The sequence below is a fragment of the Loa loa genome, assembly GCF_000183805.2.
Source record: "Loa loa unplaced genomic scaffold supercont3.607, whole genome shotgun sequence".
Lineage (NCBI taxonomy): Eukaryota > Metazoa > Nematoda > Chromadorea > Rhabditida > Onchocercidae > Loa > Loa loa.
Genome location: NW_018108787.1, coordinates 1 through 18888, shown reverse-complemented (window position 1 = coordinate 18888; position 18888 = coordinate 1). Strand labels below are relative to the sequence as shown.

The following is an 18888-nucleotide window of genomic DNA, read 5'->3' as shown; positions in this document are numbered from 1 at the left end:
CAACCTCTTTTACTACCTATCAATTTCCTGGGTTGAAATCATTTTTAAACTCGCTAATCATTTTACTAACCACTCAATTATCTAGCTTTCCAGCGTTTTAATTTTTTTTTCTTTTTTTTTTTTTTTACTAAAAGCTTTTGATTCCATAAAATTAGGGATGCATTCATGTCAAGTATGCGTGTATACTGTATCTTACTAATTTATTATTGATACAACTTTGTCTTCCCATTTTCTCTACATTTCTTTACATTTTCCGGACAAATTTTCATTCTCCAATGCTGTCTAATTTCTTTGTATTCCGTTTGTTATGATACTAATTATAGGTGCAATAATATTTAGATGTGCGTGATATAGTAGAATCCAATGCAAATGAATTGTTAACAGTTTTCCATTTCAGTAATAAGACTTTTAGTTTAGCTTAGTCAAATTTTGAATGAAAAAATAGATCTTGAATAAAAATGGAATAATTATGAGGGAATTCACTCTTGCTTATTTGTAACTTGATAAATTATCCTCATAGATAACATTAAAGTATGTCTATTATTCTTTGATCATATTCGTAAATTTATGTTGCTATTGTCAGTTGCTATGCTAAGGACATAATTTATTTTTTATTTTTTGAAAAATAAAAACAAAAAAAAAATGGAACAAACAAAAGCAAGAAGGAAAAATGAAATTCAGGAACTGGCATACGACTTTTCTGTTGCATTTTTCCTGTTTAATTGATTTGCCGCCCACAATGCCATGCTATTAACCACTAATTTTGCTGCTAAATAAAATCTTATGAAATCGAAATTGCATGAACTCATCATGCTACAAATTCCAGGATGCCTTATTAAACGACGGGAAATTTGCTTCTCAATACTCCAGTGATACTGTCACAGGTAACGGTAATCTGCGATCTGATGATATCAAAAATTTGGCTTCCATTCATGGTTAATTTCCAGCAACATTCTATTTATTCATAGTTTTTACATACGTTTGTTATACATTTTACGTATTATATCATGTAAAATTTATAGTATGAGATTGCATAAAAAATGCAAAACACAGAATTATATTGTATGTGAAAAAGTGATGGAAGAATTTATCTTCTTTTGAAATAAATAACTTTTACGGGATTTATTTCCAAAATTAACTTGTTATAGAGAATAATGCAGAAGTGCAATATCGTCTTGGCGCTGATGAATGGAAAAATTTAGAGGGTTATGCATTGGTCGTTAATGGACCATCGTTAACATATGCCTTGAAAGCAGAATTGGAAAGGACATTTCTGGATATCGGATGCTTATGTCGTGTAAATGTTGAATGAATTTTTAATCATTTCATTGTCATGTTATCATGTCGTTCATGTTCATGTCATGTCATATTCATGTGTTAAACAAAGCAAATAGTTGTTGATTTGATGAAATGGAACGGAACACTTTCTACCTTCAGGCAGTAGTTTGTTGTCGTGTTACACCGCTTCAAAAGGCAATGGTTGTTGATTTGGTGAAAAGAAACAAAAAAGCAGTGACGTTAGCTGTTGGTGATGGTGCAAACGATGTGTCGATGATTAAAACGGCACATATTGGAGTTGGAATTTCAGGTAGCATCAAAATTGGATATTGCAAATAATTTATCTGATAGTCATAAGCATTTTCAGATTACAACAATGAGACTGATTAACTTAGTAAATCGTAACAAAGGCTTAGTTTTCATACACAAGCTGTTTGATCTGAGAGAAATAAATGGTTGCCATTTAATGTTTTCCATTGGAGCTAAGGCACAACTCTATCATGCAATTTACTCTAAAATAAATCCGGAAGGATATCGGAAGAGGTTTGAAAGAAAGGACGTATGAAAAGTTATGTTTTTGGTTTTTATTAATATGCTTGGATTTTTAGGACAAGAAGGTATGCAAGCTGTGTTAGCATCTGACTACAGCATTGGCCAATTTCGTTATCTGAGAAGGCTTCTGCTCGTTCATGGTCGTTGGTCGTATTTTAGGATAACAAAATTCTTGCGATATTTTTTCTACAAAAATTTCGCTTTTACACTTACACACTTTTGGTACTCCTTTTTCTGTGGATATTCTGCACAGGTACTGTTGAATTTAATTTGAACTTAAATATTTTGTGTTTTGAAATAAATGCAAACTTTAATGTTTAGACTAGTTCATTAAGTTTGTTTAAAAGAAATTTGAAATTTTGGGGGTAATATATGTAATTTTTAGATTTAGCTCAGGAAAATAATTGAAGACAAAGAATTACTACTCCTATTCCTTATCGAAAGCTGAGATCTGGTAATAAAAAGATAGCGTATGATTCAATTTTAACTTATCTGACATGTCTTGTGGTAATTAAATTCCGATGGAGATGTTCCGAATTCAGTATTTTGATGCCAAATTTATTTTGCTTCAGGAAATAATTTCATTATTTTTTTTCCTTTTCACATCATAATTTATCGTTACCGTTTTTGCAGTCCATTTACAATCCAGTTTTGATTGCTTGCTATAATTTATTTTTTACATCATTACCTGTTCTTGCAATGGGCATATTTGATCAAGATCTAGATGATATATGTAGTATGAAATATGCGAAACTTTACATACCCGGTCAATATAATTTATTTTTTAACATGCGAATTTTTATATATTCTGTCCTTCATGGTATGATCAGGTATTTTATGTTTTCAAGCTTTTCTTTTCTTTTTTTCTAATTTTTGAAAGATAAATTCTTAATTTTTCGTGGTAATTTAGATTTTGTTAGTCAATGTGAATATTCAAGCAAAATCTAAAATTGCTGTAGAAGGATTTCCTTTTTGAAAAGAGATGGATAAAAGTCGAAAATACATGAGAGAGAAATAGGAATAGTGATCAAATCTTTCCCTGGAATATTCAAAACCTTTTTTAAATGTCACATCTTGTTACTTACTTGAATTTTATTACATTTTGAATTTCTCGTTATCGATCAAAAAAGATTTCTTTCGGTTTTTCATTTCCACTATTTCGTTTGTTTCCACGTTTAACAATAATTACAATGTTTAGGCAAAAATCTCTGAATTTAATTTTACATTTATTTATTAAATATAACGAGACGATTAATGCACTAAGATATTAGAAGCAGTTAGTTACTAGAAGCAATTCAGTCCTTAGAAGACGTCTTAGAAAATTTTAAATATTGTATTTTTAATTTAAAAATATTTGAAGTTCTTTGGTGATATTTTTTGTACCGTATGGAATACTATACAACGGTGTGGATTCAACAGGCCGAGATTTCAATGATTATTCATTGTTAGCATTTACGTGCTTCACATCATTGATTATTGTTGTTACGGGCCAAATAGCATTTGATACAAGTTATTGGACTATTTTTAATCATATTGTTATTTGGGGTTCAGTGATATTCTATTTTTCTCTTAGCTATATTTTATACGAAGGTTTGTTACTGTTTTATATTTTCATACGTTTCTGAAAAATATATTCAAAAATATGAATGGTTCTTTCGGTATGTTTCAGATAGTTCAAAGGAAGCAACTGTTTCGCTTAATTTTTTTTTTTTATTTGAAGATTAAAAATAAAGCTAATCTCCAAAGTGTTTATGTTTATTCAAATTATATTCAAATCTTAATCGGATTTCTAAATCATTATTTCTATTCTTTCGAGTTTAAAACTAAGAAACGAATTGAATTTATCAGTAAGCTGATCAACTTGAACATTTTTGCTTAACAGTATGTCCAAATTTTCAGCTTTACCCATAAGGTTGGTTTCAAAACTTGAATCAGCTCAATCATATGGCATCATGCACCGAGCTTTTGTATCACTACAATTTTGGCTTTCTCTTCTGATGGTATCCGTTATTTTGCTCCTACCGGTACTTGTTCATCGGTTCTTCTGGTTGGATACACATCCAACGTACGCTGATCGACTTCGAATGCAACGGAAGGATTTAACTTCTGTAGAAGAAGAGAAACCACAATCATTAACGACGTATGCAATCTTTTCATATCAGATTTTTTCCTAAATTTTTGTCAGAATTTAGTGATATGCTCCTTTTTAGTAGCTTCATTATTAACAAACTCTGGTTGTTTTTTTTTCTTTTTCTTTTTTTTTTTTGTTTACCATTTGCATTTGTTTATAATGTTGAAGGGCAGTACCGCATTCGACAACTGGTCGAGGTCGTCGAACTTCATTACGTTCAGGATATGCATTTTCCCATCAGCAGGGCTTTGGTGATTTGATTATCAAGGGAGAGTTGTTCAAACAGGTGGAACAACTTGTGAATTCCGGAAGGTTTGTTGTTAGTCGGTTATTTCTTAGCGAATTTAAACTGCACTAATTTGGTGAAATCGCACATTTTTATTTTTGTTAAATCAGAAATTACAGTTCACCGCAAAAGATTATTTCACCTATTCGGCAATTAGCAGAGAAGGGAACAGCTACTGTGCTCACACCAATAACATTTTTTTCACAAAGAAGTAACAAAGTATGTTTGTTTAAAATTTTCATTAGTTTTCATTGTTTTATCTATTCTGAAATGTTTTTGGACATTCCAGAACAATCAAGCAGAATTTTAATTGAACTGGAGAGAAAACTTTAAAACCAACGTATATAAACTAGTTAAAAAAATTTTTTTAAAAAGAAAAAAACCATAATCCATAAAAACCATTAAAAAGAACCTTTAAAACCATAGTCTAGTTTGGATAAAAAATTATAGAAGAATTTGGGAGTAAAAGAACTGATATAACGGTCGGAAATTTTAGGTAGCACCGCTAAAACAAGTTAAAGAAGAGGTCAGATGCATGGAGCACACTGAATCTAGGCCAGAAGGCCTTCCCAAAATTTCGAAAGGACGGAATGTGTGTAATACTTACAATGAAGATAGAGACGAAGATAAGGATGTTAATATACCGAAATCATCACAATTTTTGCACAAAATTATCGTTAACGACGATGAAGAACTTCCTTTCAAACATAGCGTAAGTGATCTCATCGTAGACATTTATGTGATTTACGTGGATCTGAATAAGATGAATTGCTAGTTATGTTTTACTTTAACAAATTCACTTGTAGCATAATTTTAGTATGATATTGTTTTTAAAACTTTAGTAAGCTAATTTCCACATTGTTCAAAACCCGAAAATTCATTGAAAATTTTAAATAAGTTATGAAATTAGTTGTTTAATATGCTATCTTAATAGCAACTAAATAATTTACAAATAAAGGGGAGAAAGAGAAGTTTGATTATGTTAAAACATTGTAGGATGATGCTGTTCATAGGAACAGAAAAATCTCACTGAAACAACAAAAGCAATCAATTGATATCGTTTTGGGATCAGTAAATCTGACTACACCATCTTCTCCTTCATCGCATGCTAATATGAAACGTGAGACATTCTTGCATTCCCTTCATTCTGCAACATATCCGAATTCGACCGATTCTGGATCGACTTTAAATTCGCCAAATGTCTGTGTTGATATTGTAGGAGTTAAGTCAGCTACATGTGAACCACTGAACGAAACAAGATTGTAAAATTCCCAAAGCCAAATTAGTTAGCCGATGATGTACATTATTGATACGTTCTCACCTAGTCATTTTTTGTTTTCGGTCTTTTTTTCACTTCATGCTGTGATACCCCTATGGCTATTTCCATTTCAACTCTTGCCTCTTGCCTTTGTTTCCAGATCTGCGTGTTTCCGGCATCTTTTAGTTTAAATTTACGAATTATATTTGATTTTTTATCACTTGTCCCGTCTCATGCTAATCTCGAAACAATCATCTGTTCGGGGAATTCAAACTCATAGTTTCCAGGGTGATGATGATCTGCCTAGGAAGGGTTTCACTCCTACTCTTTATTTCCATGAATCTCAAAAACTAGTCCCTCTGACCGTCCATGTCAGGAAAAGACTTTAAATGGTGTCACTTCCACATTTTCGCTTCCTTTTGTAAAATTCATCTGATCCTGTAATTTCCTTCATTGCTTGTTTGCTCGTAAAAATCCCATTAAATTTGGTTTATAATAAATGTATGGTAAAAAACAGCAGAATAAATTCCTTCGCTGCTAACAAAAATCGCCAGTTCCCAACTAGTATTATTGGAAACTCTAGCAAGAAATTCCGGGGTGATATGTTTCGGTAATTAGGTACAGCTATTTAATTACCGAGGTATATCCACTGAAATACCCACCACGCTAACACTATGTTCTCCCTTACCAGGTTTTGCGATTGATCACTTGTTCCTAGTTTCTAGAATGAAAACATTTTACTGACTTAATATAGGAAATAAGAAAACATGGTATTTTCATTTGTGCTAAGATCACTACAACCAATACCACCATGAAATGGAAAATTTTATCCCCGTATACAGAGAATTATCGAAGATGAGGGGTAATAATCGGCAACAGATTTAAATTCATTAATTTCGAAATAACATTTGAAATAATATACTGTATGGTTTGGAAATATGGGCAGTGTCTATCAACTTCGGTGAAAGAAAATGTAAATTTTTTCAAGCAAATAATACATCAATCTGTTTGGAATTGTAGATCGAAAGATCCCGTCTGATTGAGATCGAGATTTAGCAATTGTTATAACAATCAGTTCATGGATGCAAGTTCATGTACGTCTGAAAATTAGCCGACCAAAAATCTTTTTTTCTTCGCACATACTATGATTTTTTAAAAATTAACAGTCTCCTATTCCAACGTCTAATCATCTAAAACTGTCTTAAAAAGGAATCGTTGGATTCAAATATCTAGATCCTAAAAATCCTGAAAATACATAAAAAATATGAACAAATCATACAGGAAGAAAATATTCATATAATCAAATGAATCGTATTATAACTACTACAGTTCAGATACATGGATAAGCGACATAGTTTGAACTTTGGAACTTACTAAATCTGGCAGCTATAAAGTGGATAAGTTCTGGAAGCATTCATTAATAGGAGATCTTTCTCTGCTCCAAGAAAATAGAAAACCAATGATATTGCAAGTATATTGAAACTACGATTTGAAGCAGTAAATTAACTTTCAATTTTACAACATTTTGGATAACTGCGCAGTTGAATTCTTGATTCGGACGGAAAATTTTGGTATTTGATAATAGCTTTAAACAAAAAAAAATTATTTGCCGGTTGATTCCTTTCGCGGTGGCACAGGTGGCGGAGCACATACGCTTGCGCTAAATTTAACAGGCTCTGGAAATAATACTGGTAGTGCTGTTGGTTGTTTTGGTTGAACATTTATATTTCCAACAAGGTCATTTGTTGAGGGATACATTTGCATATCATTTAGCATAGGTGATGACACCGACCTGGGAGCTACATTCGGCAAAGTAAGTTGACAAAGATCCATTTCGTTTCGATCCACTGGAGAATTACATCTCAGTCTAGACAACCGATCACCCAATCCATCTTTCATTGGCAAGTCGTCCTCATCTGGGCATTTAAATTTAAATGAGAATTGATTTCTGTTAGGAATTGAGAACTCAGTCCCCTTTATTCAAATTATTTATTTGACAATATTTTTAATCCATTAACAAGTTGAAATCCATTTAACATCAGTTCGAGATTTCAAAATTACCATTAATTTCGAAATTATCCGCATTTCTTAGTTCAATACATTCCATATTTAGGTCTTCGTTTGTGTTTCGCAACATATTACTCATTTCGGCATATTCCAGTTCAGCCCAGTCTGGAGTTAGCAACTGAACACTTAAGATAGAATCTCCAATCCTTACTCCATCCAAACTCAAAGCTGCCAAAGCTATATCACAACTATTGAAAATTAACCATAGCACACCAGATTCGACCCTAAAGAGTAACTTGAATTATAAATTCTATTAATAATTTTTCAGTTTCATTATAAGCAAATGAACTTAACAAATTTATTCTACAACCATTAAACAAAATAATTCCACATAGGAGTTAGGACAAGTAATGAAACAAACTTGCTGATAGACGGCGATATTCCGAATAGATCAAGTTTTCCGATGACAGGAAGACGCAATTCCGGAGGGAAACTATTAAGATTACACACTGATACGAGCACAGTACCATCCAGAGGACCCATTGAACTATAAATAAATCAATAAATATAAATGGATAAGTAAATAATGGATACATATATATATATAATGTTATTCGTACAAGGCTTGCTGAACAGATCCAGAGCTAAACATTCCTCATGAATTTTTAGAAGCAAGTTTGGATTTAAATGTTAAGAGACAAAGAATAATACCAAACAAATTTATTTAAAATTATTTAAGAATAATATATCAATTATTGAAATCATAAACTATACCTGACCACGTCTCTGAAAACCAATTCAAACCGTGAAAGGTTAATTTTATAGGCGTCGACATGGAATAAAGCACAAACTGGTCTATGATCCGAAGTTTTCAGTTCTATTCGGTCATAACTAAAAAAGTTTTACGCACGCGTCTATGGCGGAAAAAAAATTATAACAGAATATTTCAGTGAATGAAAAGATTCGAAAAGTGTATCAAAAAATGTAAAATGTACTTTAGCAAATGCACAATCTTTGTTCCATTTGTTTCTCGCCAAAGGATTCGATCCGTCCAGGCAGGAACACGACATTTTTCTGATGTATCATAATCGTCAGTAAAAGTGTCATATTTATAAGTTGGGGCAAAAGTTAACGGTCCCTCCTCGAAACCCTTGAAAATCTGCAAAAACAATCGAACTAACAAATCGTTATTTCGTAAATCAAATAATTTTTATAAAAAAAATCAAATAATTTAAATCAAATAAATCAAATAATTTTTATTTCGAATAATTTTTAATCAAATAATATTTTTTTTATTCGTAAATCAAATAATTTTTAAATAATAATAATCAAATAATAAATAATTTTAATAATGTACAAATATTCAAAGCTTGATCACAAACAACTTAGTAAGATTGAATGCCTACTTCACCCAAGGCTTTTTGCTGAGAAAGCTGATCGTAACGAGAAAGTTCCGTCATATTTCCAGATTTTATTGCTGCTTCAGCTTCATTACGCGACAACACTATTCGGTAATTAAAATCACCGAGCCAGAATACAACAACATGCGACAAAATGCCGCGACCCTAAAATTTTAAATTGAAATAAGTATATCGTATGCGATATCAGTATGAGACACCTCCAACTACCTCTTCTACCTTGAATCCATTATAAATAAAGACGATTTAAGGAACCGATGCTACCAAACATACGATGGTAATAATTTTATTCGACCATAACAACTGAAACCATGTTGCACTTATAAGTTCAGGACGTTCCTGAGGTAAAAATTGATGAGCGAATTTTATTCAAGCTAAGCCATTAACAAGTCTGACAACAATTTGTCGGATATTTGTAACATCCATGATAAATGTCGTGCCATACTTTTGACACAACTTAATCTTCGCCAGCCTCGTACCCCGACATCCAGAACAGGTTCTGCGTTGGAAAAATTACGAAAGCAGATTTTCATCAAATGAACTTGTGATCACCCTAAAAAAAGTGGGAAATTAACCACCTGAGAAAATTTGATTTTTCTTAACGCATTCATGTAGTCCTCATTACGATCACGAACTTCATTTTGGCCAGCAGCTAAATGTGAACAAACAAAGCAAAACGTCGTAGAATATATGGTTAAACTCATTGCCACTGAACCTTTATTCCCTGTTGTACCGCCCATTCCTATAAAATATAAAATTTATTGTTCAATTTGATGGAAATCAAGTGTGGATGTGTGCATTTTATGTAATCAGCATGTTTCTATAAGATAAGCAAAGATTTGCAATTCACACAAATTCCAAGCCAAACTTAAGTACTATTTTGAATCATTTGCAAGACATAATTTACACATACTTCTGATGCTTACCAACTTATAGCCATTAACACAGAAAATGAGCAAACCTGTCTTAACACTATTTATGGACATGTCACGTACAGCAGCAGCAAGTGAAGGTTTGATAAATACAAAAATGCACACACCAACAAGTTGTTCACATCCTAACAATATGTATTTATTCCGTTTCGATAATGCTTCACGCAAACCAAGGGCCCATGCACGCTGGTTTGTTGTACTGAAAAATAACTCATATAATGAGGATGAGTAACGGACCTGAGAGGCATTATAAAAGATGAGCTAGTGAAATGATGATTACATAAACAACAGATAAAAGTAAGCAACTAAATCAATAAATATAATCAGAAATTGATCACCATTGCAATCTTTCCACATTCAGTGATTCATAGCGGTGATCTAGGAGAAAATATGATCCGCGAGGGCTGTGGCACGATGGGCAGAAAACAAGCCGGAACTACTCTTATCAATGTTTGATAAACTAATATTGAAAAATTTTTTGCCAAAACTTTGGATTAAAATTCATTTTTAAACTAACAGAATTTATCATTTCCGAATGTTGTGAGTTGTGCCAGATGTAAAAAAACCAAAGTGTTTTCTGGTCAAGATAAGGTTAGGAAACACTGTTCTACACAGATAATTTCTTGTGATAAGGAAGGTAAGAAGCTTGCCTAGCGCTAACTATATTTGAAGCATTCAAATCTATAATTTCTTCCAGGCCAACAACATACATATCTGGTGTAGTAGAGTTTTCTCCGCCAAGCCCTAAAAGTTAAATTGTATGCGACAAGTTAACTGAACAAAGATAATTTGATACTCGAAAATCTGATGATAGTGAGAGTGAATAAATAAGTTCCTATGCCACAATCAACCATTACAAATATCGATATATCCTCACAACTATAACCCTCCTCTTTTCAAGGACAAAATTCAATGAAAACAGGTCACTGGAAAAACATTTCTTGTTCTTGAAAAAGAAAAAAACATTTTCCGTCACTGAAAAGACATTCAGAAACATTCATAAATAATGTACCATGGAAATGTTGTGGGAATAACCAATCTGACAAATTTGTTTGGTTACGAAAAGCAATATCAGAAAAATTCTTGCCACCATTTACGTTCCAAGTCCCAACCCAAATAGTCAGCGGAACGTTTTCCATCATTTCCATTTTTCGTTCCACTAAATCTTTCACTACCGATGGATGTTCTAAAACACTAGAATTGTGCAATATTTAAATAAACAAGCAACGAAACAAAATACAGAGCGAGAAGCAACAAAATTCTCATAGTGCATGTTTTTTACTTAAACAAAATTGTGTATAAAAAGCATGCAATGTTTTAAAGTCATTTTCAAGATTTACCTAGTAGAATATCACGCGGCATCAAGTAGGTTAGTTCGTTATACGAACTATCACAAATAAATGTTCCGTGAAGTAGAAATTCGAATGCTTCTTGTTTCGATGCATCCAAAAAATTGTTTTGGATTGCTCTTACCAATGTTCTTTTAGCATCTTTCATCTAAGCATGGAATTTTTGCATCACTCACAAATTATCATGGTTAAACAAATACTGCAATGAAAAGGAAAAAAAACATCAAGATTGAACACTTACTTTACTTTTCCCTTCCAGTGCACCAGTCCCAGCATAAATTACACTACATGAATCACCGTTTCGCTGCCATATATCTTTTAAATGCTCTTCAAATCGCGCGAAATATTTTTTGTCAACTTCAAGACTTTCCAACTGTATAACCAATACCTGAAAGCACCGTTTCTGATGCAATTTCCATATCATCAGAACTATGAAAAGTGGAATAAGAAATACAAAAGTACCTGGAATCCTATAAGAGTCTGGACCGCATTAGTTCTATCCAAACAATCGAGGCAATTTACCCGAATGACACCATTTTGGTTGCTAAAAAAATTAAATGAATTCATGGGATTAATTACGACATACGAATGAATAGCACCCTTCCCATCCAAGTTAATTTTCCAAGAAAAAGAAAAGTGTGCTCAGAATTCACTATTTTGATTAAGAGAATAAAGTAAATGGCATCTATACCACAATTGATAGGTAGTAAGAATCACAGTTAGTCTTCATCACAACACTACTTATGGATTAATGAAGCAGTAGCTAAGAACGAAAATGAACTTTGCTGATCCTCAGTGGAGATCACCGTCGTTATTGCTACACCTATGAGATGAGAAATCACCAAACAAATGAACGGCAAATAATTTAATAAATATCAGTTAGGTTAACTAGATAAATAAAAAAAATTGAAGCAGACCATAAAACATTGCCGTTTCGCTGTCTATAAAACATGCAATCTAGAATTTTCGGTTTTAATCTCTCCATTAATTTCATACAGTTCCTTTTTTCTTCATGGTAATCAAAGGAAATATAACCAGCGACACAATTTGAATTCTTGTAATGCGCCTGTAAATGTAGCGGTAGAAACAAAATATTAAAGCAGTAAAATTTACGATACTGCTTGTCCTGAACTTCTTAGTTTAGTAATTATTCACACGGAAGAGACTGCTTTTATCTACTGTGGATTTTAATTTTTGCAGCAATACATCAAAAAATTGTTGCAGCAGTGCAATAAACTATAGAAAAAGTAGAAATGTTAGTAAACGATCAGAAATTTTATAGAATTAAATAAAACAAACTTCGTATGCCTTCGACAGTAGCGTTTCGCCTTCTTTCGAACCGAGAAGATTTACTACAGTTACTTCACCATATTCCTCCTTTAGTGCACGAAAATGTCTGGAAAGTGAATAATGGAAGTTCGGGAATCAGGATATTTGAATCCAATAATTAGGGGATAATTTTTTGACCGGTCCCTCTCAAAAGTGAAATTCTGTTACGTTTTCTTAAATGATGAACCTGTTAAATGCGGGAGAAGAAGCTTCAAAAGCTCTTAATTTCACTTTATGTGAACCAACATTAATGCCCGGTTGTTCCCAAAACAAAGGAACAGATCCTCTTATTTGAACAAATGAGATCTCGTCAGTACCCAAAGTAATGACCTGCAAGACAAAAGCAATCATAAGATATATTTCGTCGAATCTCTATCCCGAAAATTAAGATTTCTGTTGGCATAACTATCCATCCAGAAGATCTATGAATTTCCAAATACCTGTTCGGTTTCAACAAAATTGGCCACGTGACCATCGTCGTCTACACCACGCACGTTGAAACGTGTTCCGACTCGTTCACAACTTAAACGAGAAATTAATGCGACCGTAGCTCTTTGCTGCCCCACATATACTTGACATATGACGACCGCTCCGCAAATTATCCGTAACAGCCATTCATTTACATCGATCTTGTATCGTTTCAACGGATAATGTAGATGTTTATTCCTGAACAGTTAAATCCTTTTGATAGTCTAAATGATTATAACTTATATAACAAGTTATAACCGAGCACCAAGACTGACCAAAAGAAACGGCTGTCGCCGTTCGAAAAGTTTGAGCACTTATGAGATCTGACAGTTAAATCAATACACCGACTGGCATCGTCCTGAGAAGCATAATAGAAACTGCCTGATGAAAATAGACGTAATACCTGTAACGAATTAAAGTCCAGCTAATAAAGGAATATAATACTTCCAATTATAACTTTGGAACAGGTGAAAACCCAATTGAAAGAGATGACTTAACAATACCCATTATCTCGAAAAGTAAAACAATTTTCTAGATATCAGTTAGAGCTGTTTCCATATTCAAATAATCTCTACATCTCAATCCATCACAGTTGACTCTACGAAATAAATTTATTGAAAATGGATGCAATTAAAACTTTCACAGCTTACATCATTTATACGTGGATCCGTTGGACATGTCGCAGCAGGTCCTTTAAGCGATATCGCATTTACGCCCCAAATTCGATAAATTTTACAGTTGCGTAATTCACCAACACTTTCATCTTCAGTAATTGCTAATAGATGAGCATCATCTGAAGCTTTATTCTTGATATAGAAACACTATACTATCTCACAACATTACTCGTTCTTCATTAAAATCCAGAGTAAATTTGTGGAAGTCTTCGAATTAAATACAGCTGCAAGATGTTACTACGAAACAAAAAAAAAGGAAAGAAGGGAAAAGGAACCTTGGCCTGTTCGTAGCACACCCAGTAAACCTCTGGCATCCATAAGTTTTGTATAGTTCTTCCTTAATTCTGACAGTGACTCAGCATTAACTGGAAACATCAGATTAGGGTATGAATTTTAAAAAGGCTGGGAGTTTTTAAAGCAGATTTGCTGCTTCAAAAATTTCTTGCTTTTTCACATCTAAATTCAGAAAACTAGACGGGAAAAAAATCAGAAAACTAGCAATGAAATGGAGGATAAATCCATTTTCGAAAGTTCGAATAATTTACTGACTTCACGTATTTTTATAATTATCGAAAACCCCACTTATACCAAACTTTTTAAAATCTGGATGAACATACAGATTGTCGTAATTGCCGAGGACTGGAACAATAACATTTTTTTCGTCTTCTGAGATTCCACAGTGATGCTGTACGGTTCCGAAGGAACATCCCGATAAGCAATCCGGATTGCAAAACGGTGTGACATGCTCAGCAATTTATGTCCAAACGGGAGAGAAAAATCGTAAGACAAATCGATAACGAATTTCTATCCGCTAAATAAATATGTATTGGGGTAAGCAGCAGCCCGATCGCATACTTCAGGTACATATGCAATGTAATCATTCCCGAAACTAATCCAAGAAAATTCGCATTTTGCTCTGACGAAGAGCAATTCCTGGACTGCTATTTCTGAAAAGAACTTTTACCTACTAGATTATATCAAATAGTTTACAGTTTGCAATTTCGATCTGTTTATTCATGGTAAAAAAAAAAAAGAATTATTTCTCTTTCATACCATTCCTCCACTACGGTATTTTGAATTAAAAATTTCCACCTTAAAACAAACTTTACATCAATATTCCGTAGTAATCACTGCAATTTGTTGATACAATTAATCATATTTAAAAAGTAATTATTGAAGAGAAGTTGTGAATGTTTAAATATAACCATACTTTAGGAGATAATTGTTACAGATCATTTTGTTAGGTATTGAAAATATCCATAAATATTGCATGTTTAATAGTAATAATATGTATATAATAATAAAGAAAGTACTACCATTTGAGAAGATGCAGGAAGTGATAAAACTGGACGATATGATAAATGATGAAAGTGATGAAATCAGCAAGCACACGTAGCTACCACACTGAATGATTTTGATAATAGTGTTCGAATAGGTTTGGTGACATGTTGCGAATGCGTTTACTTTTTTTTTTTTTCAACAAATATCATAATGATTGACTTCAATTGTTGTTGCAAAATTTTGAACATTATTGAAAGTAGGGAAGAAAGATAATCTAATAATTAGTTTCATCTTTTCAAATCACGGAATTAATAGCAGTAATAATTTTAATTTTGTTTTCTTATATGAGAAAATTAGGCTGTTTTAATTTTATAGTTTATTTGTATCATCAAACATATAAAACATATATTTTCCAAATAGCTTTTATCGCAAACTCTTCAATTTTCATTGTGTTGTAAAAGAAAAAAAAAAAGACCATTAATTCTAAATGATAGCTATTTTCACCAATAAATTTCTTTTTTTTTTGCTTCCTTGTGCAATAACAAGCAACAGGCGTAACTTTTCCTCTTTTCTCATTCATTAATTTTTATTTTCAGTATGTATTCTTATTTGCACGAATCATAAAATGCTAGTGATTAAAAAACACACAATGGAACAATTGAAATGATATGGAAGAAGTGAAATTATATGTAAATTTTGCTTAAATTAATAATTATCGAAATAAATTAATGGAAGGGAAGATCATATCATTTAAAATAATTTAAATTTGATTGAATGAAATTAATGGTAGCTTAATAATTTTGTTTAATAGCCAAATGAAATTACTAATTGTCGAAGTAAATTAATGGAAGAGGAGGAGATCACAATCATTTAAATTTAACTAAATTAAAATAATAGTAGTTTAATATTTCTTTTTTTTTCAATTTACCAGAAAAGAAGAAGAAGAGGAAGAAGGCGAATTCATTGAATTGAAAAGAAAATGAGTTGTGAAATTGAAATGGAGAGGAGAATTGATGCGCTTTCATGGATAAAGCATTTATTTATGAATTGAATAAGGGACGAATGCGAATATCCTGAATAAAGCCAAATGCGCATGAACAAAAAATATTATGAAAATGGAAAGGATATATGTAAAAAAAGAAAAGTTGTATATAAGTGATATTCTAAAAGTATTAATAAACTCATAAGAGATAGGCTTAAGCCGAAGTCTAAGTCTAAAGCCATATATTTTCTTTTTTTGTTTTTACTAAGCTTCTTTTTAGGGCTTCACAATTATTTGCCTTTCACTATACGCTATCGATTTATTTTATTGGTAGTTTGTTGTGTATTGGCCACAAGACGAAAAGTATTAAAAAAAAAAAGGACAGAAAAATCAATGCTTCATTTTATTCTCATACTTTAGTAATTCTAACATTCTCTTTAAATTCTATAAAAAGAATGATACAAGAAGAGAGAAAAAAGAGGAAGAGAGAAAGAAAGAATAAAAAAGGAGAGAGAGCGAGAGAAGAGCAGTTTCAGTTGATATTTAATTAATGGAAGGTAAATAAAAGTAAATTCGTGGTAATAAAATTAATTAGAAATTTCCTCATTAAGGAATTTTTCGCGTATGAAATAACTGATAATCTCAGTTTATTCCACGGAAAATAATAAATACCAAAGCTGTACGGTTCATTCGAAATAATAAACCGGAAATGCTATACATATGTAAGAGGGACAAAAAATTTTTTTATGACTGGATCAGGAAAGCTGATTTTTCTTCTATATGCATCTTGTAATAGATGATGTTTGATTGGAAATAAGTGGAAAAGTAAATTATTGTTCCGTTGAAAATTAATCCAATCATTCATCATTAAATATTTCCCCATGAAATTGTATATACTTATTTTGTTGAAAAAATCAAAATATTTTTTACAATATTAATACATGTTTTAAAGATGTTATAAATCAGCTGATGTTGTGCAAAACTTTATGCGCAAATTGTCGAATGCTGCAAGAATTTTATGTGTAATTGTCCGAATGTTATAAACAAACTTTTACAATGCAAAAGGTCAAAGGTTTAATGGTGGTAAAATTCCCACTAGAGAAAGATCAATGGCTAAATGTCCTTCCAGTGTATAAAGAAACTTCACTTTAGTCATTAACTTAGCAATTCCTCATTCAGTTCAATCACTCAATCCGTTAATTGTGTAATTCGATTCAGTTGTATACTAAGAATATTTCTCCTATCTATCAATAAATCTTTACCGCAGTGCCAATCAAGAAAAAATGACAACATCGTGAAAAGAACACATTTAGCTAATCATCATCATCAGCATCATCATCATCATCACCATCATCAATCATCATCATTCATCATCATCATCATCATCATCGTCATTATCATCGTTATAACAGTGTCTTCCTTAGTCCAATTATAATTTCTAAACAAAAAAGGACAAAAAAAAGAGACATCTTACTTCATTACAATATTTCCCGAGTAATTCATGGTAATCAGTTAATTAATCAATTTGCTTTATTAATTTCTCTTATTTCCGCTACATCTCACATTACATATAAGTTCGTACGAAACTTTTCGTAATGTAACACTGCAAAATATGATAAATGAAGTTCAAGCTATATTCTTCCATTTAATCTTAGAGCACGAATTAAGGCTACTTGTCATTTGAGCCAAGTAAAGCTACCATCTTTCTATAATGTCATTGAGGCAAGGATAAAATTTGCGACATTTTCCGCGAAAACTGTACGACACTCTTTCGCATCCTTTATATCAAAGATTTAACAAGCATGTCATTCGAAATACCTGCGCTGCATCTCATCACATTTGCAAATTCTTCTTTTCGTACCTGTGCAAATGCAATCAAGTTTTGTGTGTGTTTGTGTGTGTATGTGTCTGTATCTGTGTGTGTGTGTGTGTCTGCGTGTGTACATATGAGTGCAAGTATGTCAACAAAGCGTATGTGAATGAGTGTATATGATCAGTAAAAATTTGAAACGTTATTGCTATCTCATGAGTTAATGGTTTTGTCCGTTCACTTTAAACTTCGATTTAAAATTAATGGAAGATTTTGTTGAGATGTTAGATGTGATGATTTTTGATGTTAATCCCCTCCTCTTTCCATCCATTTCCTCAATTTATTATCGTGATAATTCACCCCATCAATCCCTTGTTATTTCATTAATCTTCGTAAATTGATTTTAAATTATAAATAGTGAAATCTGAATGCATTTCTCGGATTTTCTATATGCTGTACTCTTCGTATTCCGTCTTCCTCTCCTTTTCCTTTTGTCTTACATTATACCAATCCTTCATTCTCTTCTTATGGATTGTCTCATTTCTCCATTTTCCTCCTCCTCATGCTGTTGAATGAAATAAATGAAATAAACAAACAAACATACACCTTCTGCTCCCTCCTCTGATGTCTTCTTACCGGTTCTCTTCCGTATAAAACTACCCTTCTCAATGAATAATCCGGATTTCATCTATATGGTTTGCTACTTTGCCCTATTAGGGTTTGTTTGTGGTCGAGAAATTTGGTCCATAACGGGGAAATTTTTTATTTTTGGAATATTTTTTTAAGAGTTATTCGTAAAGACGATAAAAGGGTTAGATTGTATTGAATAAATGAAAGTGTTATATATTTATAAATTTCAGTGTATAAAATTTTTGGATCTCTCCCTGAAAATTATGGACTGCGTTGTATTTACGGCTTTGAATACATTGGTCATACTTGCAGCACTTATTATTTATGCCGGATGTCGGCGGTCTTATTCCATATATTTCTTCGAGGTTCAAAATTTAAGTCTTTATCCCACATGAGATATGCACTGTTCTAGAATTCTAGTCAAATTGTAAATCGAATTTAAGAATTCAAATTCTTAACTTTATAATTTATTTCAGCGTGATGTCGAAAAAAGTCGTATTCTT

At 32.1% G+C, this 18888-nt stretch overlaps 3 protein-coding genes across 3 annotated transcripts in view; 2 read left to right on the top strand and 1 right to left on the bottom strand.

The window, feature by feature from the left end:
• LOAG_18868 (transbilayer amphipath transporter protein 2) overlaps positions 1-5697 on the top strand; it is a gene marked incomplete at its 5' end in the record, with an annotated part of 11786 nt that extends 6089 nt beyond the window's left edge. The window contains 11 exons of the mRNA XM_020451529.1: positions 827-884; positions 1149-1297; positions 1438-1588; positions 1887-2083; positions 2464-2660; positions 3191-3420; positions 3730-3970; positions 4130-4273; positions 4367-4466; positions 4744-4959; positions 5244-5697. Coding sequence (XP_020304677.1) covers positions 827-884; positions 1149-1297; positions 1438-1588; positions 1887-2083; positions 2464-2660; positions 3191-3420; positions 3730-3970; positions 4130-4273; positions 4367-4466; positions 4744-4959; positions 5244-5513 — 1953 coding nt within the window. The 3' untranslated portion in view covers positions 5514-5697. The remainder of the gene's footprint in view (positions 1-826; positions 885-1148; positions 1298-1437; positions 1589-1886; positions 2084-2463; positions 2661-3190; positions 3421-3729; positions 3971-4129; positions 4274-4366; positions 4467-4743; positions 4960-5243) is intronic.
• Positions 5698-6535: 838 nt separating this feature from the next.
• LOAG_05913 (endonuclease/Exonuclease/phosphatase) lies at positions 6536-15033 on the bottom strand. The gene is made up of 23 exons (XM_020447009.1): positions 14999-15033; positions 14300-14629; positions 13958-14047; positions 13659-13801; positions 13284-13411; positions 12981-13206; positions 12728-12870; positions 12511-12607; positions 12129-12277; positions 11674-11755; positions 11453-11599; positions 11203-11359; positions 10875-11048; positions 10513-10606; positions 9892-10061; positions 9509-9672; positions 8919-9077; positions 8508-8671; positions 8287-8403; positions 7934-8059; positions 7567-7796; positions 7116-7421; positions 6536-6605 (listed from the first exon to the last, which is right to left on the bottom strand). The coding sequence occupies exons 2-23, from the start codon at positions 14424-14426 to the stop codon at positions 6577-6579; spliced, it is 3222 nt and encodes a 1073-aa protein (XP_020302716.1). The 5' UTR covers positions 14427-14629; positions 14999-15033; the 3' UTR covers positions 6536-6576.
• A 1175-nt stretch (positions 15034-16208) lies between these two features.
• On the top strand, positions 16209-17380 carry LOAG_05912 (hypothetical protein; the record flags this gene model as incomplete). The annotated part of the gene is made up of 2 exons (XM_003141449.2): positions 16209-16474; positions 17224-17380. Coding segments are annotated over 2 exons (423 nt in total), but the record flags the coding sequence as incomplete, so codon positions are not given.
• Positions 17381-18888: the final 1508 nt, after the last annotated feature.